Below are 24,302 nucleotides of genomic sequence, written 5' to 3'. Positions count from 1 at the left end.
AGAACAACCTTGTAGTGCGATTGATGACGGTGTAAAGGTTTATGAAAAATAGTTCATTTGAATCATTATGATCTTTTTTATGTCAGAACTGTTTGATTTTGGGTGTAGGAGTTGTTTTAGTATTGCAGCAAACCAATTTTGGTGTTCGCACTGCAGAATTTAACTCTTTCTCCAAATGGAGGTTGTTTAAAGCTCTATCTACAACAGGTAAGATATTAATTATTTATGTTTTCCACAAAACTCCACTTTAAAAGATCTGAACTATTGCTTTATGAACATAGATCACGCATAAAGTTGTAAAAGTAGGCCCTACTGTAATTTAACTAATGTCTACAAAAGCTAATAGGTCATAAAATGTCAATAATTTCTGTGTTGGTTAAAGCTATTTCAGCTTTTAAAATGATGGATTTGAACAATTTAGGTTTCAGTTTCCTTTTCAATGACTAAAACAGGTTGCAAACTCATATTTAGGTCAAGATATTTATCAGTTTCAGTGTGTAAATCAGTGGCGGCAGCCTAACAACTACAGAAGTTGCATCCCTTTGGATGTAACCCAGAGTAACCTAAAGACATGCTTGTCAGCGATAACTGACTCAGTTGCACCAAAACACCTTTGATTTGATATGATTTGTAGTGGTGCAGATGTTCATCCAGATGTTAACTGTATGCAGCAGCAGTGTGCCTGCTGACAGAGGTCAGAGAGTCAGGGCTTCCTTCCTTCTGTTGAAATCATACACCAAACTGGCAAGGTGAAAGTCACAGGTCGTCAGTGATCGCCAGGGACACATGTACAGACGCTCACCTTCCTGTTCCTATCTCCCACTGCAGCTCAGGAGCTCTAACATGACAAAACTGTTGACAGAGCAGCAGATGGATGCAGCTTTAATCATCTCAGTAGGCCTGAACTTTTATACTGAGCTTTTGGTGCCACCTTGTGACTGTTAGGAAGAATATGCTGCATAAGTCAGCCCTTTTGACCTGAATTACTTACACTCACTGGCTACTTTATTAGGTGCATTTGTTCAGCTGCTTGTTAACCCGAATAACTAATCACATAGCAGCAACTCAATGCCTTCAGGCATGTAGATGTGGTGAAGATGACTTGCTGAAGTTCAAACCGGGCATCAAAATGAGGAAGAAAAGAGATTTAAGTGACTTTGAATGAGGTGTGGTTGTTTGTCTGAATATTTCAGAAACTGCTGAAATTCAGGGATTTTTACACACAACCATCTCTAGGATTTACAGAGAATGATCTAAAAAAAGAGAAAATATCCAGTGAGCAGCATTTGTATGGACAAATAAAAACCTTGTTAATGTCAGAGGTCTGAAGAGAATAAGCAGACTGGTTCGAGATGACAGAAGGACAACAGCAGCTCAAATATCCAGTTGTTCCAACCAAGGTTTGCAGAACCATCTCTGAACACACAACACATCCAGCCTTGAAGCAGATGAGCTACAGCAGCAGGTCACACCGGGTGACATTCAGCTAAGAACAGGAAACTGATGCTACAGTTCACACAGATTCAACAAAACTGGACAATAAGGAACTGAAAAACACTGCCTGGTCTGATGAGTCTGGATTCACTGAACTCCAGAGGCCTCCATGATCACCAGATCTCAGTCCAATCAAGCACCTTTGAGATGTGGTGGAACAGGAGACACACTGTGTGTTTAGTTTAGTTTATCTTAGCTCATATTTTGACTGCCTTAGCCTAATTGTTGTTTAGTTCAGCTTTAACTTCATCATGGGTTTATTTAGATTATTTTAGCTACTATTTTGACTGTTTTAGCTCATGTTTAGATATGTTTAGTTTCATGATTTCATTTAGATTATCCTATATTTAATTTAGATTATACATGATTGATCTGTATTTGATTATGATGTTTCTATGATGTTTGCTGTATTTGATTCTGTACCTGATTGTTGTTTCTGTGTTGTAAAGCCCTTTGAATCACCTTGTTGCGGAAAAGTGCTATATAAATAAATTTCACTTCACTTCACTTCACACCATGGACCAATCTGCAGCAGCTGTGGGATGCTGTCATGGATGCTGTAATGTCAATATGGACTTGAATCTCTGAGGAATGTTTCCAACATCTTGTTGAATCTGTGACATGAAGAATTAAAGCAGCTCTGAAGGCGAAAGGGGGGTGTGACCCGGTACTAGCAAGGTGTACTTAATAAAGTGGCCGGTGAGTGTATTTTGCAACAGGGAAAATCTGGTGTGTCAACACCTGCCTGGGGCAAACAGGCTCCTCTGAAGCTGCTTGTCAATGCTGGAGCTGTTCACAAACATGTTTATCACAAGGGAAGAGTCTTGACAAGCAAGGTGAGTGGCATTTACACAGAGGTTATTATAGGGCATTTACTTGCAGCATCTGTTTCCATTTAGCAATGGCTTTGTCAACATTTTAAACATTTACGTTTTAGTAATTTATTGTTATACTTCAACACTTCTTTTACAATATTTTGAACTGGTGCTTGATATAATTTTCTCGTACTGAGATTTTGTCTGTTTTAACTGTTCATTTTGCAATAAAACGTTTCATTTTATTCAAGGTAGAATAAGGAGTTTTACCCCTCAACTTTATCGTCTTGGTGTTTTTGTACTAGTTTTGGCCCAGTGTTAACATTTTGGCCTTGTTTTTTTTTTCCCTTCGTTGTCAGAACCCCTTCTCAATAAAAGCCTACTCCCTTCTGGCGTCCCCGCCTTCCATTACACGTCAACGGAGGCGGGTCTCGCGCTCCGGAGCAGGCTCTTATTCTGAAGGCTGCTGGAGGCCGACACAATGCTTAGTCACGGTGAGTTACAGCTTTCTCCCTCCTTCCGATGTGGCGTACTGCTCGACAGACCGTGATGGAGGAACTGAGCTAGCCTACGTGGGTTTCCTGTATTTGTACGAATTTACCAGGTTAGTAACACTCAACACTACAATACCAAGCAAATCTGAGAGTGAGTAGGAGCCTAATATTACGGATATGTTAGCTTTGTTAGCATGTTTGCAGGGTTCGGCTCGCGCAGCCGTTACTCTGCTTCTATTATTAGGAGCCCATCTTTCTGCCAGCTCCGTTTCCGAAACCTTTAATTTTGTCAAAGCTAACAATTTCATTACGTGGCCGGTGGTTTCTGTCACGTCGCGAACTTATAGTCGGTGTACGTCCAGCCGTGCACGGCAGCTTTCTCCGCTGTTTCGATGCCAACTGAGCTCCGAAAACGATGACCTCTTTATTGCTCGGAGCGGAAGGCAAAAAAAAACAAAACAAAAAAACAGCGCTTTGTGTCCGGCGCGGAGATCTAATTCCGTCCAGGGCTTATGTAAGGACAAACTCCGCTTCTGGGTCGTGTTTTGGTACAGGCAGTTCCACTGTTTGCTCGGTGAGGAGTTCACGATGAGTCATGGAGGGGGGGGGAAAGGGAGGAGGAGGAGGGCGCTGTGCTAGAAAACGCCAGCGAAACATGTTGCGCGTTTGTTTACCTTGTTGCTCGTCCTCGTTTAGCGTCGGAGTCGCTGGAAGTCGAGCCGGTTTTTGTCCGGTTCCTGCAGGACTACAGACCTGAGAGGTGGCTCTATCTGAGGGCTCATCAGGGGGTCCTGGATGTCAGCATGGAAAAAAGTTCAGTCTCACGATTGTCGCTTTGTGAGGATGTTATTTACATGGGTCATAGCTGCAATCACTAATGTTACTGCCTATAATAAAAAGTTTTAATGCTTTATTGTTGGGACTATAAATAGTCAGTAGTTCCGCACAAAGAGGACACACTTGTAGGCTCCCAACAACAAACACATTAGTTGTTTTTACTGTTTATGTCTTTGTAGAAAAGTCTTTGTTTACAAGTTAACAAATGTGCATGAACGCAACGAAACAACCAGTCAGTCAAACTTTATTGACAAAGCTCCTGTCACACAAAGGAGTGTAACACACAAGGTGCTTTACACCGGATTGAAACAAAACAAACACACACACACACACACAAGTTCATTTCAAACAGTGATGAGTTATAAAGGTATTAACCATGGTAACTGTAACATGAAGAGACTGAAGGAACTGAGTAAATGCAGTTTAATTACAGGGAAAACAGAGGAATGTAATGTAGGAATCATAAAAACCATGGGTTCTAACATCTAAAGATGAGTAAAAACAAATAGGCTTAAAACAAAGGAGACGCAGAGAAAATTCATAAAAAGGAAGTTAAAATAAAAGTTGCTATCGTTTCCCTATTTAAAAAAAAAGGACTCATTGCAGTGTCACAAAGACCAGTCAAAAATCTTTATAAAGTAAGAAGTGGTTTTATTTACTCTCAGAAACAGCCAAAGGGAGTTTTGATGTACTGGTCCATGTTGACGCTCAGATTTGTTGAGTAAAGTGTACAAAGAAAACTTTGGGTTGGGTTAAAATGATAAACTCATTAGTCTAGAAGTTTTGTTTTTACGGCGCTCCACCTGATCCCCAGTACTAGTCCTTGACGGTTGTTTTACTCGTTCTTTCAGTTTTCTGTAGTATTTAGCAGCAGATTAACCCTTATATATCCACCTAAACGTCTTCTCCTCGACTTCTCGAGAATATGTTCATTTATTTATGATTCAGTCAAACTAAAACTCAGATAAAACTAAGATAAGTGTGCTAAAGTTTGTGAGTTAATTGAGAAAGAACCAGGCTGAGCAGGTAAAAATTGAGTTTTCGTTTAAAATAATTAACACCAAACATTTAGCATGTTTTCTGCAATTAGCACTGATGTGGTTTTGCTACAGCTATCCATACTCTCTGGGCTGTTTGGACCCAGTCGTACTAGCCGGTGACTTTTTAAAAGTGTGTGTCATAGCCCCGGACTGGGTCCTTGATTAGTCAGCGGTGAAATATGTGAAATCTCCAGCACATACACAGACTGATACTCGAGTAGCCTGTTTGTCAGTCGGTGGTTTGTGCGCCACAGAAAGCAAAGGGGTGTTAGGCAATATGTTCTCCTGTGAAGCTGTTACTCAGAAACTTGGAGTGTGGGAGGGGGTGCAGGAGTGGATCGGACTCGCAGCGAGTTTCACGTTACAGCACATCTGACTGCCCAACTAAACGTTAACTGGTCGGCCGTGCACACATTGACACAGATTGATTATTAAAGAAAAACTCTAATGCGTTTAAAAAAAAAAAAAAAAGCATTTTAGTTAGCTCCATTTTGACCGATTTAAGGGTCTTATCGGCCGATCAGTGACCTGCCTTCTGTTCTCTCCAGCTCAGGTAATGATTAGTGTTTGTGCTCGCAGCTGATGGGACATCTGTTAGATAACCGAGGGCTCGCAGCAGCGTTGCCATTGGGTCGCTCCGGCTCTTCCTATTCAGAGATTAGCCTGCGCCCGTTTACAGAGGGTTTGTTTATGGAGCTGTCAAAGGCACTTCATGTTCTGAAAAGAAGAAGTTGTAATGGCTGTGAAGTGAGGCGTTAATTCAGCTACATCCTTCCTGGTCCGTTTTATAAAGTCTGATGGCAAACGTTCTCTCCTTTTCCTTCATCTTTACTGGTGGGGTTGTGTTACTGTGGTGGTAACTGTTTGCCAAATTCCTTTTTTTTAATTTAAAATATGTATAATAACAAAAGGGGGGTTTATTATTGTGAGGTGCAAGAAAACACACGTGGCTCTGTGGTATTTGATTCTAACTGTTGTGCAAATCAGCCAGACGTGCAAAACCAGAAAACACAGAGGCTGTCAAGATGTTCTGCGTGGGACTCCTTTAAAAAAGGTCCTGTCTAAACTCTGTTAAATATTCCAAGCAGAGAACACTGAACAGGTTTCTCGCTCACTATGAACAACCCTGGTTAACACCTTTTTTTTTTTTATAAAAGATTAATCTCAATGTTAATAAGTTCTCAGCTCTGTACATGACATATTTTATTTAGAAATTATTCATTTAAAACCCGCCCATGGGAAATGTTCCAAAAAAAAAAAAAACCCAGGCATGTTTAAATTTGCATCTTGTGTGGCTCTGGATTCTTTCTGTTTGCAGGAGAGAAAAAAATAAGTGCCCGATTAGGTGTAACTCGTCGTCCTTTGCAGGTTAAATGCTGTTGTGGGAATTGGAAGTCCCCTCTGCATCAATGTGAGATTCTGCGTGTGTTGTTGTATAAACTGTTCCCTTCGTCCCAGCCTCAGTTGGATCGGTCACAGGACGGAGGAAAATGCAATGTCATGCTGGCAGACTGAACTCGGTTCTAATTAAAATCGCTTTAGTCATTTAAATCAAGCATTACTTCCTCTTTGTTAATTACATACTGCTTTAGTCATAGCTATGCTTTTAGTTTTAGGTTTGAAAAGTTTTTTGTTTTTTTTTAACAATCTGGATAATGTTTGATGGAGTGGTCTTATCAGAAGATGTTTGTTTTTTGTCACTTTTTTATGGAATGATAATGGGTCAATGAGTGTAAGGCGTAAGTCTTCTCACCAATAAACTTATTGTGCAAGTCTATAAAGATATGCTGAGCTATTACCTGCGAACAATGACGTGTGTGTGTGTCAGCACTGATTTGTGTCAAACAGAACCTATGCAAAATTAGTAGATGCCTGTACTTTACACACAACAAACGCCTCTTTTTTTGTTGTTGTTTTTCTCCTCAGACTGCACGGGGCAAATTCCAATCATCGGCCCGGCCTCCTTTTTCATTCCAAGAAGGTCCGAGTGACGCTTGTGACACATTTGGCACTTGACTGTTACTGCCGTTCAGAGTCAACAAGCTCCTGACTGCTGCAACCTCAGGGTCTGACCCTTCTGACCCCCGCCAAAGTGTCGATCGCACAAGATTTTAATTCATTCCTGCTCTTTTGAAGCATTGAATTATACTTTTCTTCTTCTCCATTTGAGATGAATCACTTCTAATAGTTTCTGAGAACCTGTTCCATAGAGGCCACGTGAGCAGTCTTAATAAATTAAGACAAAACTTCACTTGGCGATTCAGTAGGTAAGAGACACTTTTTTTTTAAGCCATAAAGAATGATCAACAAGTTTCTGTCCACATCACTGAGAAGTGGAAAGAAAAACAGTTGTGTTGCCAACACAAACAGCGGGACAGAATGGGAATCTGAGTCATAGTTCAACATTATCTTTTATTTCTGCAAAGTTAACAGTTGGACGTGACAAGGGGAAAGCTTGACTTTGAATATTTTCATCATGTTGGAACTCTGCGTGAAAACACAACCAGCCCTGAGTGGCGGTCCAGCTACAGAAACCTGTGATGCCAAGATGAGCAAAATGGCTGAACTCAGATACTGAACAGCTTTTTCTTAAAAAAGAGAGACTTTTGCTCAGACGATAGGGCATTATCCAGGGAGACCGGAGGTGCCATTTGTGTTTAAGCATCACTTTTATTTTACCCACGTCTGCATGTGGCGCAGAGATGCCCCATAACGCCGCGCACCGTTCGTGAGAAAGAGCTTGAAGAGGAGGAGAACGGGTTTGTAGGAAATGACAGAGTGTCTGACAGAATACAAGGCGCTAGTGACTCCGTCCACGCGCAATGGCCACCGTGTCTTCAGCTACACACTGGAGAGCCACACGTCGGCCGCCTTCGCCATCATGAACGAGCTGCGTCTGGAGCGGCAGCTGTGCGACGTCACGCTGCGCGTGCGCTACAAGGACCTGGAGGCCGTGGACTTCGTGGCTCACAAGGTGGTGCTGGCCTCTTCGTCCCCCGTCTTCAGGGCCATGTTCACCAACGGCCTGAAGGAGTGCGGCATGGAGGTGGTTCCCATTGAGGGAATTCATCCCAGGGTGAGTTACATGAACTTCAGGACGTGATCTGGAAGGTTTTAAATGCTGATAGATCTTTTTTTTTAAATATAACGATTATTTTTGTCATTTTTTTTTATCCATTTGAGTTCATTTCCAGGTTATGTTAGAGAGCCAATACACAACAGAACCACTACTTGTATTTACAGTAATATCAAATGCATTTTGTGTTAAAAGTTATTAGAGAAACGTTTAAATCATTACAGTTGTTTGGTGTGACTTAGAGGTTTCTAATTGCTTTGGATGCTGCCTCTGGGGGTTCTACAGAAAGATGCTGAGTGGTTGTCATGCTGCAGAATATTAGGTTCCATCAGATAAAGGAACATTCATGCAGAACCTAAAACTTTCCACTGAAAACTCAACACAAGTTGTTCATTTGAAAGTGAACTAGAAATTTATAGTGTTTCACATGTTGGTACATATGAAAAAAATTGTATTCATTTTTTTAATCGGGTTCTCAAATGATTCAAATCTTACATCAAATTTACCAAAACACACAGCAGACTCCTCCCTGTCGTTATTTATTACACAAAAGCTAACCTAAAGTGGAAAAGCCTAGGTTTTTAGAGGGAAAAAAAACAGATGCTAATGACCATACAAATTCACCCCAAGGTCATACTGTGCGTTTCTCAGATAAATATCAGATGATTTCAAAGTAGAGATGGTTGTCCATAATGCAAGGTGCCATGTTTGGGGAAAAAAAAAAAGAATAAATAAACACAGCATATTGTCACAAACACCTTACACCAACTGTTAAGCACGGTGGTGGAGGGCTGATGATCTAGGCTTTTTTTTCCCCAACCACAGTACCTGGGCACCTTGCAGTCATTAAGTCGACCCTGAACTCCTCTGTAACCACAGTACCCCAAACTCAGATGTGAGGACATCTGTCCAAGTTCTAGGTTATGAAACGGGACAATGATCCCAAACCCAGCAGCAGATCTACAACAGAACGACTGAGACGGGAGAACATTTAAGTTCGAGCAATGGTCCAGTCAAAGTCCAGACCTCAACCTGATTAAAATAAATACTCTGGCAGAAACCTTAAAAGGGCTGTGCAGAATCAAGTGCTTGCAAACTTGAATGAACTGAAGCAATGTAGTAAAGAAGAGTGGGTCAAAATATCCTCTACAACAGTGTGAGAGACGGGTGAAGTCATACATAAAACTAAAGTTATTGCTCCTTAAGGTGGTTCTGCAAGCTGTTGAATGTATGTATTTTCTGTGTGTATTTAGCATTTCCATTTTGGCTTTGTTTTTGTTTAATAAATAATGACATGAAGGAATCTGTTGTGTTTTTGTACACTTGAGGTTAGATTTGAATAATTTTAGAGCCTGGTAAAGACTAGATCCTTTTGATTATGTCCCATTATGTAAAATTGTAAAGGAGTGGACGTTTGTATCCCTATGACTGGCTGAATGGTTTTAGTTTGACATTTTTCTTTTACAAGCTGCATGTTTACTATGCTCACATTGAGTCTGTGATTTCTGAATGTTAATCTCTAAAAGGCCCCACAAAGTTTTAGAACTTGATTCTGTCCCACTACACGTTCAGGTTATGGACAGATTGATCGAGTTCGCCTACACTGCCAGCATCTCCGTGGGGGAGAAGTGTGTCATCCACGTGATGAACGGCGCCGTCATGTACCAGATCGACAGCGTGGTCAAGGCCTGCTGCGACTTCCTCGTCCAGCAGCTCGACCCCAGCAACGCCATCGGCATCGACAGCTTCGCCGAGCAGATCGGCTGCACGGAGCTCCACCAGAAGGCCAGAGAGTACATCTATATGAACTTCAGCCAGGTGCGGCCAAAGAAGTGTTTCTGTTTTTGTTTTCGGGAGCCATTTTTGTTTTTTTTTGTAAAAAAAAAAAAAAAAAACTAATAAATGGAATTTGTCATGACGCAAATCTAAAATAAGGAACTGAACGCCACTATTGTGAGAAAGTATAATGTTTGCACGCGGAGTGCTTTGTAAGTAAATTTTGTTTCACTTTATCAGCCGTGGTTTCTGTCAGCTGGTTTTTCTGATTCAGACTTTTGTGCCGTGAGTCATGACTGCTACACTGAACAAAATTATGAACGCAACACTTTTGATTTTGCTCCCATGTTTTCTTGAGCTGAACTCAAAGATGTAAGACTTTTTCTGTGTACACAGTAGACCTTTTTCTCTGTAATATTGTTCACAGATTCGTGAACAAAGTGAGCACTTTAAGACAATCCATCCACCTCACAGGTGTGGCATATCAAGATGCTGAATAGACAGCAGGATTATTGCACAAGTGTGCCTTTGGCTGGCCTCAATAAAAGTGCTCACTAACAGATTTGCACAAACTTGTGAACAATATTTGAGAGATAAAGGTCTGTTGTGTACGTAGGAAAAGTCTTGGATCTTTGAGCTTGTGGAAAATTGGCAGCAAAAACAAAAGTGTTGCGTTTATATTTTTGTTCAGTATAAAATGTAGGTTTACTTGTGATTGCTGCAAAAGTCTTTAGAATCAAGAATGAAGTAAAAAAAAAAAAACAACCTTTTTTAATCTAAACTGCTTCTTTGGTTCGAACAGGCCTTGAGGGTTTTTAGCTTGTCCTGGGACAATAACACTTAGTTGTTGAAGTCACATGTGTGCCACTGACTCACCCTCCCTCCCTGTGGCTTGTTGTTGGCGCTCAGTCGTTTTTCTAATGTGACAAACATGTGAAAGGTTTTGGTCACGTCTTTCAAACTGAATTATTGTAAAATCAGCTTGTGGAGATGTTCGATAAATGATCCAAGATCTTTCACTTCTCTTTCAAATCCTCTGGCTTCTCTATCCAAAATGTGTCCCACTGGTCCCCAACCCTGGTCCTGGGGACCTACCGTCCTGCAAGTTTTCACACCTGGTTTAATAAATGAGTCATTATTAGGCTTCTGCAGTAAGTGATGACACAGGGAGGAGGTAATTCAATCATTTGAATCAGGTTTCTTGGAGCAGGGAAACATCTAAAACATGCAGGGCAGTGGGTCCTGAGGACCAGGACCTCTGCATTACACAAGCCAAACAGACCCGTGGGACGGACAGGTGACTTTTACAGCCGTCTGTATGCAGTTGTCCCGGCTGTAGTTCGTAGGCTTGAATTTTTTAGACAACAGGTGAACGATCTGCAAGAAACAAGAAATGAAGTCCTGCTATTCAAGCCCTTCAGGGTCACCAGGACCTGATGACTGAAGATCTAAGCAGACACAATGAAAAAGCATTTCATAATGATCCGTGTTTAGTTGATCCTACAAAGCAATGCTTCCCAGCTGTTTAACCCAGTGGTTCCCGAGCGTTTCTGCTTTTGACCCACAAAATAAAAGTTGCAGAAACTAGTGACCCTGACTATATTGCTGAAGTGTACAAACATTGATCATACGCCATTTAATAATGAGCCTCATCAAACATATGTGTGTTCATGCGTTTATGAGCATTTATTTTTATCTCTTTGTAAAAAACGAGTAAATATTGTATTGGCAATCATTTTAAAAGTTCTGTAGATCTTCTCACGACCCCACACTTGTTGTTTCATGACCCTAACTTTGGAAATAGCTGGTTTGGCTTGTGTTATAAATTAAGTAAACTTTGCTATATTTAAAATGTTATTAAAGTGTCAAAACAGATTTTTCTGTTTGCACTCTGTTGTGCACAAAAAGGTCGGAGCTGCTCTGTTGGACAGTTTATGGGATGTCTTAAAAAGTGGCTAAAACATTTATTTATTTTTTAATCTGTATATTTTTTAGATATAAATGCATGTAGCAATTTATCTGTGAGAGACTAATGTTGACCAGCATCTAAATGGTCAAGATTTAGTTTTAACAAGCCTCAGTTGATGTTTACCTACATGTAATGGGTTCAGTAGTTATTATAAAAAGACAAACTTGTTTATCACTAATATTGGATTAGATATTAGTTCAAACAAGTCTTCTCTCTTAGCTGAGTTTAGAAGATGACCATATTTCACCTGTATTTTATTTGGTGGTGTAGGAATCGTTTGATTTTCCAGAATCCAAAATCAGTTTGAAGACTTGTGATTCTGATAAATTCTCACTTTTTAACATTTTACAGGCAACTTGATTCAATAACTATTAAAATAATTACCTGACTATTTATAAAATAATCTGTAAATGTATATTTGGTCATCTTGAGTACTCAAAAAAAAATTTTTTATTAACCTATCAGCAGATGGATGCTTTTTAGCTTTGCTTGAATTGTTAGGAACTCTGCAGGAGTTATAAATAAGCTCTCACAATTATATAACAATAAAATGTCTCTCTTTCTGCTTCCAGGTAGCAACCCAGGAGGAGTTCTTTAACTTGTCCCAGTGCCAGCTGGTCAACCTCATCAGCCGCGACGAGCTCAACGTGCGCTGCGAGTCCGAAGTCTTCCAGGCGTGTGTGGCCTGGGTGCGCTACGACCAAGAGAACCGGCGGCCGTACGTCCAAGCCTTGCTCCAGGCTGTTCGCTGCCATTCCCTCACCCCCAACTTCCTGCAGACCCAGCTCCAGTCTTTGGACTGGGACCCTCAGTGTAAAGACTACTTGGCCCAAATATTCCAGGACCTCACGCTTCACAAACCAACCAAAGCAATTCCTTGCAGAACGCCCAAGGTGCCGCAGCTCATCTACACGGCAGGAGGGTATTTCCGCCAGTCTCTCAGTTATCTCGAGGCTTACAACCCGTGTACAGGAGCCTGGCTGAGGTTGGCCGACCTGCAGGTGCCCCGCAGTGGACTGGCTGCCTGTGTGATCAGCGGGCTCTTCTACGCTGTGGGGGGTAGAAACAACGCCCCCGATGGCAACATGGACTCCAACGCGTTGGACTGCTACAATCCCATGAACAACTGCTGGCGTCCGTGTGCGCCGATGAGCGTTCCCAGGAACCGGATCGGGGTTGGTGTCATCGACGGCATGATATACGCAGTCGGTGGTTCCCACGGGTGCATTCATCACAACAGTGTGGAGAAGTGAGTGAACCGAGAACCTTATATATCACAGCTTAAATAGATCTCTTGAGACCCCAGCTCAATGATTTCCTGCTGCTGCGTGCACGACGGTAGATTATAACAGCAGCACAGGTAGAACGTGATTCATAACGCTGACTTTTACTGTCGGCCCGTTGAAGTTTGTGTGTTTTGTCTCGGTACAAAGACGGTCTTTGTAATGCAGACTTGAGTTATGGTCTGTTGCCAGGATGAAGTCACTGTATACTTTAAAAAAAAAAAAGGAATCCAGTAACTTCCTTATATTATCTGGTAATGTTCCACTTCCCGCACTTTATTTTTACTTCGCTCAAGGCTTGTATAAAAATATTTAGCCCTTTTTGTAATTGCAAGCAAATACAGTAATGCCATAAAACATAATGAGTTAAAATTTTTAATCTTGTTGCTTAAGGCAAAGTATCTGCACTAAAAGTGCGTTACCAAATCAAACAGAGTTTACTTCTCTTCTGCTGACATTGCTTAAACTTTGAAATTGCTTCTTTGACTAACAGCATGTATTTTTAAAATGTAAAATGATAGTATTTGTGTAGCCACAGTATGACAGTGATGTAAATCAGTTTTTAACTCAACAGAAATGTCCCATAATGAATATAAAAAATATATACATATATTTGACACAAAGCCAGACATGGACCCATATTACAGTCCTTAACCAGGTCAAGGCATTTATTGTCTTGATTCCACAACTTTCCTTAAGCTCTGGCTTTAGTCCAAGAAACGTCAGCCGTTAGTCAGAATAACTGGAGTTTCTTTGAAAGAGGAACATACCCAACCTGTATGAATTCTCACTAAATGATATCGAAGAACTGCAGTCTACGGTTACCGTGAGATGAATCGGCACGACACAGTCCCACGAGTTATTCATTTAACCTGGTGGGTTCTTCCTCAAAATGTCTTCACAAGACTGAGAAACCCAATAATAGCTCCCGTCTTTGCTGCGGAACTGAGTAATCTTCCTGAGAAAAACAAACTCTGGAAATATGGTTAAAAATACTTTCTTAAAAAAAAAAGCACAACTTTTTATGTGTTTGCATCTTTTGAATCTTATAGCTCATTCAAGCTCGTTATTTTACAAACAAATGTATGTAAAAAAAAAAATTTCAATGTGAACAAGCTGAACAAAATAGAGGAAGTTTATCTCTGACTCTCCATGCTTCGACTTCTCTGTTTGCTGAAGAAATGTTCAAACCAAGTCACAAACCACCTCCACGAGTTCTGATATCACTCTCTTCTTTTTTTTTCTGTCTTTCTAGGTATGATCCTGAAAGAGATCAGTGGCATCTGGTAGCCCCCATGTTAACCCGGCGTATTGGCGTGGGTGTCGCAGTGATCAACCGGCTGCTTTATGCTGTTGGTGGGTTTGACGGGGCCAATCGGCTCAGCTCCTGCGAGTGCTACAACCCCGAGAGGGACGAGTGGAAGACCATGGCCCCCATGAACACAGTGCGATCCGGAGCTGGTAAGGAAAGAAAAAAAAAAAAAAAACTGCTTCGTCATGATAAACTCAGTAACCCTTCCAACTTGGGAAAACTTACACAACTGGTTTTGCAAGTTTGTTTTGAGTAGATAGGCACCCTTAGTTTACTGGGCCCTTTCAGTGATGCTGCCGCAATTAAAGTGGTATTTGAAGTACGCCCGAATGAGTCACTGAGGATGACTTTCTGAGAGAAATCTCTTGTTTCGCGTGATACTGCAAAAATGTCCAACAGAAGTGAAAGTGATCAAAAAAGGCTCGAATCAGTCAGACGGAAGGAAGTCTGTTGACTTTTATAGTGTTTAGTGTGACGACGACATGCCGTTCTGTCATTGTTATTCAGATAATTAAAATGGTTATCAATGTGCATATTCATTCTTAATACCTTCAGTCATCTTTATGGCAAACAGCTGAGTGAAACTCACAGAAATGCCATTTCCAAGTTGATTCCTATTTTAATAATCAGTGCTCCTCTAAAGGTTGTGCTTCGATCTGTCACAAATAACTAATCATGTCGAAGTCAGCAGACATGTCAAATTTATGTAAAAAGCAAATATAACACGTCTTTCTTCCTGTTCCTCTACTCATTCCTAATAATTACTTTGTTAGGAATATTTTAATATCTTACTGGCATAAAAATGAAAAGATATTTAAATTTACAATTATTTGAATATCATATGACTAAAATAATCACGACAGCTATAGTTTGAGTGTACTTCCTGCTGTAGGTCTTTGCTACATGAGTGGAGATTTGCTGTCACCTAACAACCATCAGAAGCCACTTCGGTTCTTATATTTGACTGACAGCATTTTCAGTGAGCATCTGTTGACATTAATGTCACGGGTTGAGTTTCAAACCTCAACACGGCAGCAGCTCTGCGGGAACATTTTGGTTCTAATCCAGTGTTTGTTTGTTTTTAAAGGAGTTCAAAATTACTCGTAGGAAAAGAAAAGTTGTCACATTTTGGGCAACAGGTTGATGTTTAAAGTGGCAAACTGACTGGAAATGTGTTGACTGCATTGTATATTTTTGAACTTTTTATTTATTTGTCTATTTAAGTTTTTCTTTATGCCAGAACTGTCATGTGCAGATTCCCCCCCCCCTCTTTTAAAAGCTCAAGTAGTTAGAAATAAAGTTAATTTTTGGTGTGTTTGTGCTCCTCTATTCATTCCTAATAATTGCTGTAGTGATGAGGTGTGTAATTTTAAATTATTTGACTCAAATTTTAATTTAGTGGTAAATGGACTGTACTTATCTTGTGCCTTTCTAGCTAACCAGGCTACTCAAAGCACTTTACAACAGAATCTGTGCCCTCATTTCCCCATCCACACACATTCATACAGCTCTGAATCTCTACAAAGAAATCATCCTATAGAGACTAATCAGTGCTTTAGATTGCATTCAAACACCGATGGGGGACACATCAGAGGCAATGAGGGGTTCAGTGTCTTACCCCAGGACACTTTGACATGTGGCATACTGGTGGAATCAAACCTCTATCTGTCTCATTGGAGGACGACTGCTCTAACCACTGATCCACAGCCGTCCCTAACAAAATGAAATATTCTGCTGTTGCTCGCTCGTACGTTTGAGCCTCTTGTACCAGGCCTAATAGGGCAGCAGCTCCCCAAAAACAAAACACTTTTACTTAACTACTCTTTTTAGTGTCAACGGGGTGTTCTCCTTTCTGATTCTCCTTTCATAGTGATAAAGTAATTGCATGTTTGAATGAACTAACCTTTGTCTCGTTCTAGGCGTGTGCGCACTCGGCAATCAGATCTTTGTCATGGGAGGATACGACGGCACCAACCAGCTGAACACCGTGGAGCGCTACGACGTGGAAACGGACGCGTGGAGCTTTGCTGCCTCCATGAGGCACAGGCGCAGTGCTCTGGGAGTTACTGCGTTGCACGGACGCATCTATGTAATGGGTAAGGGATTTAATGTACTGTTGTTTATACGGGTAATCTCACCGAGACATAGTCTCGTTTTCATCAGACCTGCTGGAGCTGCTCTGTGATGACAAACTAATGTTTGAGAGAAGAGTATCAAACTTAAAGGGATGTAGATCATGTTCAGTAACTGTGAAAGCCTTTAAAATTTTATTTATGTGGATTTCTGGTGATAAGCTTGTGTCTGGGCTCCATCAGAATCACAAATGGAGATGTGTGTTGCACTTAAACAAAGAGTAAGACTCTGTATTAATTAATACATCTACCCTGTTTTTTACAAGCTGGCAGTTTCCTCTATGATGTGGCTTTTAGTCACAGTATAATCACTGAATAAAATGTAATGAGCTGCTTGTCCAGTTTATACAGTAATTGTTGTCAAGTCTTAACTCTAACAAAGTGATGAAACACAGGATTTATGTGACGTTGGAGTTTAACATTTGGAGCTGTTGCTTAAAAAGGTGAATTCAAAACAGTAACTGCATTTGTTTTTTGTTTTTTTTTTTTGCAATGTCAGCTTTTTTTTCTTCTTTTTTTAAAATAAATCTTGAATTCAGTGATAAATTGGCAAAGTGGAACTTCCAACTTCAGCCTGGTAAATGTAAAAAATGAAAAAGAAATTGGTCAGTATTTGATATACTAGCTCATTTCTTTCAGATGTTATATCCTCCTGAATGTCCTCTGTGGAGGACATTTGTAAACCTGAATACCTCCCACCCACTCATACTCCTGTCTACTGAGGACATTTAAGGCTTTTCAGTGAGACCAAATGTGAAGGGGTGGAACTAATTACCTTACAAAGATTGGGGAATTCAAAAAGAAAAAAAAAATGTGATTGGACAATGTTTTTTTTTCCCCTGGTAGTCAGCAGGTGGAGGGAAAAACCCAGACTGAAAATTTGCTAGAAATGACAAATGAAAAAGATTAAACTTCCTTTGTTGAGGCATAGTGAATGTCACACGTGGAGATAATCAAAATTAGAAACTTAGTTTTTTGTAAGTGGAGTGGATGAGGGATGTATTTTTTCCTTGTAAAATGTGGATTGTTTTTTTTATAAATAAGATATTTTGAACTCTAAGGTTTTGACTGGCCTCAGACCACTGAGCGTCTTCTTGTCAGACTCCGAACAGTTTGCCTACGCAGACTCAAAAAGCAGAACCACCTACAGTATGTCTAGGGTTTCCTGTGGAGTATTTATTGGTCAGATTAGAAGATAGTAAAGTTGTTTTAAAAAAAGGAAATCAAAACTCTGATTTTAGAAGATTTAAAAGCAGTTCAGACAATCAGAAATATGTTTACCATTTGGCTGCATGTTTTCACAGTGCCAGCTTCTTTTAATGAAGTGTGCATTCAGTGATAAAACGGGCGAGTCAGAACTTCCAGCTTCTCTGGTAAATTTAAAAAAAAGGAATCAGTCACATTTCCTAGTCAATATTTAACATATTAGCTCAAGCTGACTTTCTATAAGTCCCTTTGAGCACACTTATAGGATGCTGCTCTGGTTTGTCGCTGTGAAGACAGCTGATCTGAAAGACGAAGCTCTCCTGATTTACTCTCCAACCATCACCTAAGGTCATGAGACACAAACAGCTGAGATGAGCTTTTTCCGTCATCCAGGGGGCAACTTGGGAGTAGAACCGCTGCTCCTCCATTAAAAGGAGTCAGCTGAGGAGGTTTGGGCATCTTGTTAGGACGCCTCTCTGGTCTGGAAACACCATGGGATCCCCCAGAAAGAGTTGCTACAAATAAGCAGAAAATAGCTGAATGGATGGATATTATAAATGTAAAGTATTCAAAAGCATTCACTCGCTATTTTCCTGCCAGTGTTTGCGTGCATGCGCGTTTGATTTTCGTGAACTTTTTTTTTCCCTCGTGCAGTGTTCCTGAGAACACAAACGTCCAGATCAGATGTTTTTATATATCGATTTACTACAAGGAGGCAGGGAGGGTAAAGCTCATCCGTGTGACTGGGCTCATGTGAGAGCAAAGTACATAATTGCTGAGAGTTCAGTCAGCCTTGATGACTCTCTGCCCTCATTAAAACCAAACAAAGCATGTTGAGTTGGAGCGCGTCTGATTATAGTCGCCCTCCATCTTGAATCGATTTGTAAGAACGTCTTTGCATTTTTTTTTTCCAGGAGGCTACGACGGCACCACGTTCTTGGACAGCGTGGAGTGTTACGACCCAGAGACGGACACGTGGTCGGAGGTGACGCACATGACATCGGGGCGGAGCGGCGTGGGCGTGGCCGTTACCATGGAGCCGTGCCAAAAGGGCCTGTCAAAGTGTCAGCCGACTGGGGACTGCGGGTCGTCGCCTGCCGGTCAGTCCACCAGCTGGAGTATTAGCAACAGTCCGTGCAACGGCGTCCCGTTTGACAAAGGCACATGAATTCAGCGCTGGATGTTTTCACACAAACGAACACCCTGAAAGTTGAACTCTAGTTCTAGTTGGGACAGAGGTGAGCGGAAACGCCACATCCTGCCTCGCTAAAGTTAGAAATATAAAACGATACCAGTTGTATTTTTGTTCTCAGTGCACTGCTGATTCTCCTCCATAAGATGACTGTAATTATCAGCACCCAGCGAATCAATTTAGTTTTTAATTTAGTTTTGTTTTGTTGATAAATTTGATGGATCTGACAGTTCAAACCGACTTATAACCTCTCACCAGAAAAGGGCTGTAAACTTAAAAAAAAAAAAAAAGTTTGTCTTAAACAAAATCAGGGTTTCTCTTAATCTAATTTGGGACAGAAAAAAACAGGAATATGGCGACAAAAATATTTTTCTCTGTAGGCAGAAGAGTTCAAAGTGCCATTCCAGTGCCTGTAGGCGCTGGTATAGTCAGTATATTTGTCAAGAGGTTATTGTGTTGGATTGATGTTTGTAGTTAATTGTGTTGTCACTAGAGGGCGCTCCTGCATCACAATGGGCCTCATGCAAGAACTTTTTTTTAGGTTTTCCATTCAGAATATCTCAATTTGTTCTGACAATTATGTTCATAAAGACATACTTTACTTTGCTGTTCAGTTTTATTTTAACAAAAAAGAAATCGGATGCTGTTATTATTAGTGGACAAGAAAATAGTGACAGCGATTTCACTTTGGACACAACCAGACACTTAGTTTCTACTTTAAACACACAGTTCTATTACACTTTTTATTCTTCTTATGCTCAAGTATTTGCCTACTTTTGTTAAAATAATTACAGATCAGCACACGTTTCAAACAGGCTGCAGCCTCTCAGCGCCTCTCTGGAACAGCTCAGACAGAAACCAGACCGCTCATGTATGTGAAGCCTCCTTTCAAAGTGTTGTATTCTCGTGCTTCAGTATTATGTGTCCCATCTGCAGCTGACAACTGAGTGTACCCCTGTCAGCCGTAACATTAAAACCACCGACAGGCGAAGGGACGCAGTTTATCTCGTTGCAACGCGGCGCTCAGCTGGCAAAACGTGCAAATTGATATTCACTTGGATGTTATTTAGACTCTTCGTGTCAACTTAAACCTTTTTGTAGCACATTCAATCCACACTGTCCTGTCACCACCCCCAGCAGCAGCAGCAGTAGATGTTGCAAAAGCTGCCCAGGAATGGCTTGAGGAATACAAAGAAATCCTCCAGCATCCTGGGGGTTGTATTACAAACATGCTGGTGCTGGACACCACTGGGTGTCCTGTCTCCATGTCATGACTGGTCACAGCTTCTTTTTTTTTGGTAGCAAAAAGAGGGACAAGTGGTCATAATGATGTGGCTGATTCATGTATTTCCTTTTAGCAGCAGCTGATTAATGGATAACGTTAAGGTCTTGACCTGACTGAGACATTTTTCTAGCAATCTGCTAAACTCAATAAATTCTCATTCCAAATGATAAAATCTTAAAGGGCATATCTGGAGATCTGATGATCTGCTCACATTTTTACTTCTGAACTGAGTCAGAGTCATGGCTTATAAAAGTAAGATTAATTTCCATGTTCGAAGTTGAGAAATATGTAAAAGAGTATAAAAACAAGCACAAGGGAGCCGAGCACACAGCCTAAAGTTTTCAAACGATAACTCTTCCTATGAAACTCTAAAACTCTGGGGTTTCAGAAGAAAATAATGAAAGCACAGTCTCCAGTTCAAATGTGAGCTCATTTGATAAAAAATTAGTATTACCAAATTCCCAATAAAGCTGCATCATTTATGTTTTTTATTGTAAGAAAGCAACAAAAAGCTTGAAACTTACAGAAAAGCAGCCCATAAGGACTAAGTTCTAGGTCTGGTTGCTCTGGCCCATGATTGGAGCACTGAGCTCCGTGGTAAACTCACAGAAGAAGCAGTCGAGGAACAGACCTCCTACCATTTGACTCGGTGCTGTCGTTTAGTAGAAGTAGGCCTCACAGCACCACAAAAAGAGCAATAACCTGGATTTCTTCCGAGGGGTTTTAGCTTTCGGTCTTCTCGCCTGTGCGTTTGGCGGCTCGTCGCTTTTCCTTGGGCCGAAGCTGCAGTTGTGGCTGCACATCCATTTAGCATTCCCGTTTTTTGTCAACAGAACAGTTCGATTCCTGTAATAACCTGTTACATCAGGTCGTTCCATTCAGTGCAGATGTGCTCATTAAAACCCTGCCTCCGGAGGCTTTAATTGTATCAGAAAAGAGCGTTTTAAAGTGATCTGCTTTGAAAAAAGCAAAAAGGCAAATTGGGATTTATTTGCTTTATCACAATTTGAAGGTTTCCTAATACAAAAAATATGATCAAGTATGCCCTTTAAGAAATATTACACTTCACAAACGTCACAAAATCTACGTCCACAGGTGGTTCTTGCATGGAGCCCATGGTCTCAAAATCAAGTGTTGGTACAAGACACCCAGGAGTCACGTCACAACCTTTGACTTTAGTTGCAGCTTGGGAGGTTTATGGAAATGTGAAACTTTGCAGAGCTTTGCTGGTCGTCTCCTCTGACCCTGGATCTGGTGTGATTTGTTGTGCGAAAGCGCAAAGAAAATGAAGAAAGTCCAAACATTTATTGGAGCGTTTTGAAGACGTCGGGTCGAACTTCTCACTGAGTGTTTTTATAGAAGAATTGAACTTTAAAAAAAACCTGCGACAGAATCCAGGAAGGCTGGATTTCCTTTTGGGGTTTTTCAGAAACAAACATCGAAAACAAGTGACCATGTCTGTTTGTTAGCGGTTTAAAATGTTGAATGCTAATGACAAAAACCTGCTTAAAAAAAAAAGAAAGAAAGTGTATTTGTAACAGCAATTTAAGCTACAAATATTTTTAAGAGAAGTTTTGTACATTGGTAATCTGAGACATCTTGTACAGAATTCAAGAGTTGACTTTTATTTATTTGATCAGAGCCTTTGTGATTTCTGTTGTTGCTTTAAACTGACATCAGCTTTGTATTAAATCTAATGTAGTATTTTGAATAACTAGCATGCTTTGTAATTAAGTAGGAGTTTCTGTTCATGATCATTTTTGAATGTTCAAAAAAAAAAACCCCTTCACCTTGAAAGGGACCGTTTTCTTCTGTCCAATCAGTAGTTAGAATGAAAATGAGAACATTTGTCTGCTTTGTACATTTTTCCAGCAAAAATATAAATGTTTCTTGTTCTGCTCTACTCCATTTTTTTGCTGTTATTTTTGCCTCGGGTGATTTGTGCCAAGTCGTGTGCGCTTTGATCAGTGCATGTCTGTAAAACGGTTTATTTTAGCCGTTTACCGCCTCTTCTTAAACACACAACCACACAGTGCTTGGTAAAAGAAAGATTCATTGAGTAATATATTTTCTGCCACACCATAGGAACTACTCTTAAACTAATCGTAGTACAACCTACTCATCTGATTAGAATGAGACTAAGATTAGGGTTAGGACCACTGGGTAAAGGGAGTAAATCAAAGTTTAATTTGAAATTAAGATGGAGGGTCGAGGATCCTAAGTTATAGGAAATGTTTATTTTAAGGTCAGATAAAGGTTGGGATTTGGTTAGGATTAGCATTACTGGCTAAAGAAACAGTGGTAACTTCAGGATACGTAGTGACAAAAGTACAACTGAACAGCAAGCTATAATTATGAATTTAAAACTATCAGGCATGGTGGTGGAGGGCTGATGATCTGGGCTCCGTGCAGTCATGGAATCAACCCTGAACTCCCCTGTAGGTCAAAGGATTTGAGTCAAATGTAAACGCAGCAGCAAAACGGAAAAACTTGAGGCGCTGCGATGGACCGAAGACCAGACGTTGGCATCGGTGTTAATCGGTGGAACCTTGAAGGTCTGCTAATAAATACATCTAATGATCTGAACCTGAAATCCTCGAACATGAGAAACTCACATGGTCTTATAAAATATAGTCTGGAAAAGGACAATTATTTTCCTATGTGCTTTATAAAGAAAACCTCCCAACTGAAAGTGGCTGTAATTTATTTTTACTATGATTACAGTAATAAATGGCCATTTTTAATTTAAAATAGCATTAAAAAATTGGGGCAAATGAAAGGTCTTGAGCTGATTCCAGTAGTATAAAAATTTTTAGAAGCAGCTTGTGTGAACATAAACATTAAAGAAAATGTGGACTTAGTCCTGTCAGACCACATATACCAAAATATATATATGTACCTCCAGCAGTACCTGGCTCCAGGAAGAAAAAGACTTTCCAAAACACTCAAAGAAAAGGTACATTTGTGCGATCTTACAGACTCTTGTAGAATAATTAAAAGCAAAAAAAAACCAGTGGTATAACATTTTTAACAAATTTATGATTCAGAAACAATACAAATACCTGATATGTTATAGGGCAATACTTCTGGATTGTTTTCTCCTAATCAGTGATCAGGAAAAGGGCACAAAAAGATGAGAACCAGACTGTAGGAGCTCTCAGTGCTCCAGGTACTTGGTGAGAACCCTCCTCACTCCAGCTCCTTCCTCACGGTCCGTGTCATATCTGCTCCTCTGGGTGGGAGGCTGGAGGTCCCGGTCACTCTGCACGGCCCGCAGGACGCGCTCCTCGTCCACGGTCTCCTTGTTGCTCTCGCAGTAGTTGTGCAGGACGAAACATGCGTAGATGACGTGGGGCAGATCCTTCAGATTGATGTCCATGGGTCGCCTCAGGCACGCAAACCTGGCCTTCAGCCGGCCCAGCGCCTGCTCCATCACCATGCGAGCCCTGCGCATGCGCAGTCCGAACCGCCGCTCCTGGGGAGTCGCGCCACCGTCTGGGTGCTCGTTCATCAGGTACGGCAGCAACGGGTAGGCGGGGTCCCCGGCGAGGAACACCGGTATGGGCTCCTCGTCCTCCAGCAGCCGCCTCTCCAGCGCCGGGATTTTCCCGCTCTGGAGGGACGAGTTGATGTCCGAGTTGGCGAAGACGCGAGCGTCATGAACGCTGCCGGGCCACTTGATGACGACGTCCATAAACCTGTGTCTGTAGTCGCAGACAGCTTGGACGTTCAGGGAGTGTTTCTTCTTCTTGTTGACGTAGTCCAAGGTGTTCACGGACGGCTTCTTGATTTCGATGTGCGTCCCGTCGACGGCCCCCAAGCAGTGGGGCATGCCGTGAGCATCCTCGAACCCGGTGACCAGCGCCCGGGCCTCGGGCTCGGTGAACGGCAGCTGGACGTACCGCGGGCCGAGGTGAACCGAGACGGCACGGCAGGTTTGCCTGATGATGATGGACACGGTGGACCGAGACAAACCGAAGGCGTTAGCCGCTTTTTCCAGCCTCCCCTCGTTGCTCAAATAGTACATGGTGCAGGCCACCTTCGTCAGCACGTCCACCGGCGACCTCATGTTCGTCGTCTCCCCCTCGATGTAAGGGCGAAGCTGTTCGCTTAGGGCGTGCAGGGACACTTTGGACATGCGAAAATTCTCCGTCCATTCCTCTGCGTCCGCCACGTCGTTTACAAAGTTATCCCACCACTTGCTTGTCCTCCCGGGTCGCGTCCAGTAGCGTCTCCTCGTCCTCCTTCTTTGCCTTATAGGTCCGTTCAGTATTTGTAGCATGTAAGAAATGCGTCTCCTCCGCTGACCCAGGAGATGGTGTAGCAAATATATGTTTTGTGCCAGAAACTCTGATAAACTGGAAATAGTGTGCAGCACGAACAGCACTCTG

At 41.4% G+C, this 24,302-nt stretch overlaps 2 protein-coding genes across 2 annotated transcripts; one reads left to right on the top strand and one right to left on the bottom strand.

The window, feature by feature from the left end:
• Positions 1–2,755: 2,755 nt before the first annotated feature.
• Positions 2,756–21,731, top strand: keap1b (kelch-like ECH-associated protein 1b). The gene is made up of 7 exons (XM_017430476.3): positions 2,756–2,913; positions 6,607–7,756; positions 9,329–9,574; positions 12,074–12,750; positions 14,040–14,245; positions 16,016–16,192; positions 18,349–21,731. The coding sequence occupies exons 2-7, from the start codon at positions 7,451–7,453 to the stop codon at positions 18,600–18,602; spliced, it is 1,866 nt and encodes a 621-aa protein (XP_017285965.1). The 5' UTR covers positions 2,756–2,913; positions 6,607–7,450; the 3' UTR covers positions 18,603–21,731.
• Positions 21,732–23,068: 1,337 nt separating this feature from the next.
• On the bottom strand, positions 23,069–24,049 carry LOC108244341 (putative nuclease HARBI1). The gene has a single exon (XM_017430464.2). The coding sequence runs from the start codon at positions 24,047–24,049 to the stop codon at positions 23,069–23,071; it is 981 nt and encodes a 326-aa protein (XP_017285953.2).
• Between the last annotated feature and the right edge of the window lie 253 nt (positions 24,050–24,302).

This window comes from Kryptolebias marmoratus, linkage group LG3 (genome assembly GCF_001649575.2).
Source record: "Kryptolebias marmoratus isolate JLee-2015 linkage group LG3, ASM164957v2, whole genome shotgun sequence".
Lineage (NCBI taxonomy): Eukaryota > Metazoa > Chordata > Actinopteri > Cyprinodontiformes > Rivulidae > Kryptolebias > Kryptolebias marmoratus.
Note: the sequence above shows the minus strand (reverse complement) of the source record. Positions and strands in the feature narration are given on the sequence as shown.

What these genes read in the sequence shown, in the direction of transcription:
- LOC108244341 (XM_017430464.2), bottom strand. Translation starts at nt 24,049, where the DNA reads ATGTCCAAAGTGTCCCTGCACGCCCTAAGCGAACAGCTTCGCCCTTAC.
- keap1b (XM_017430476.3), top strand. Translation starts at nt 7,451, where the DNA reads ATGACAGAGTGTCTGACAGAATACAAGGCGCTAGTGACTCCGTCCACG. An exon ending in TTGAGGGAATTCATCCCAGG is followed by an intron (nt 7,757 to 9,328) that starts GTGAGTTACATG and finishes CTACACGTTCAG; the next exon opens with GTTATGGACAGATTGATCGA. An exon ending in CGGACGCATCTATGTAATGG is followed by an intron (nt 16,193 to 18,348) that starts GTAAGGGATTTA and finishes TTTTTTTTCCAG; the next exon opens with GAGGCTACGACGGCACCACG.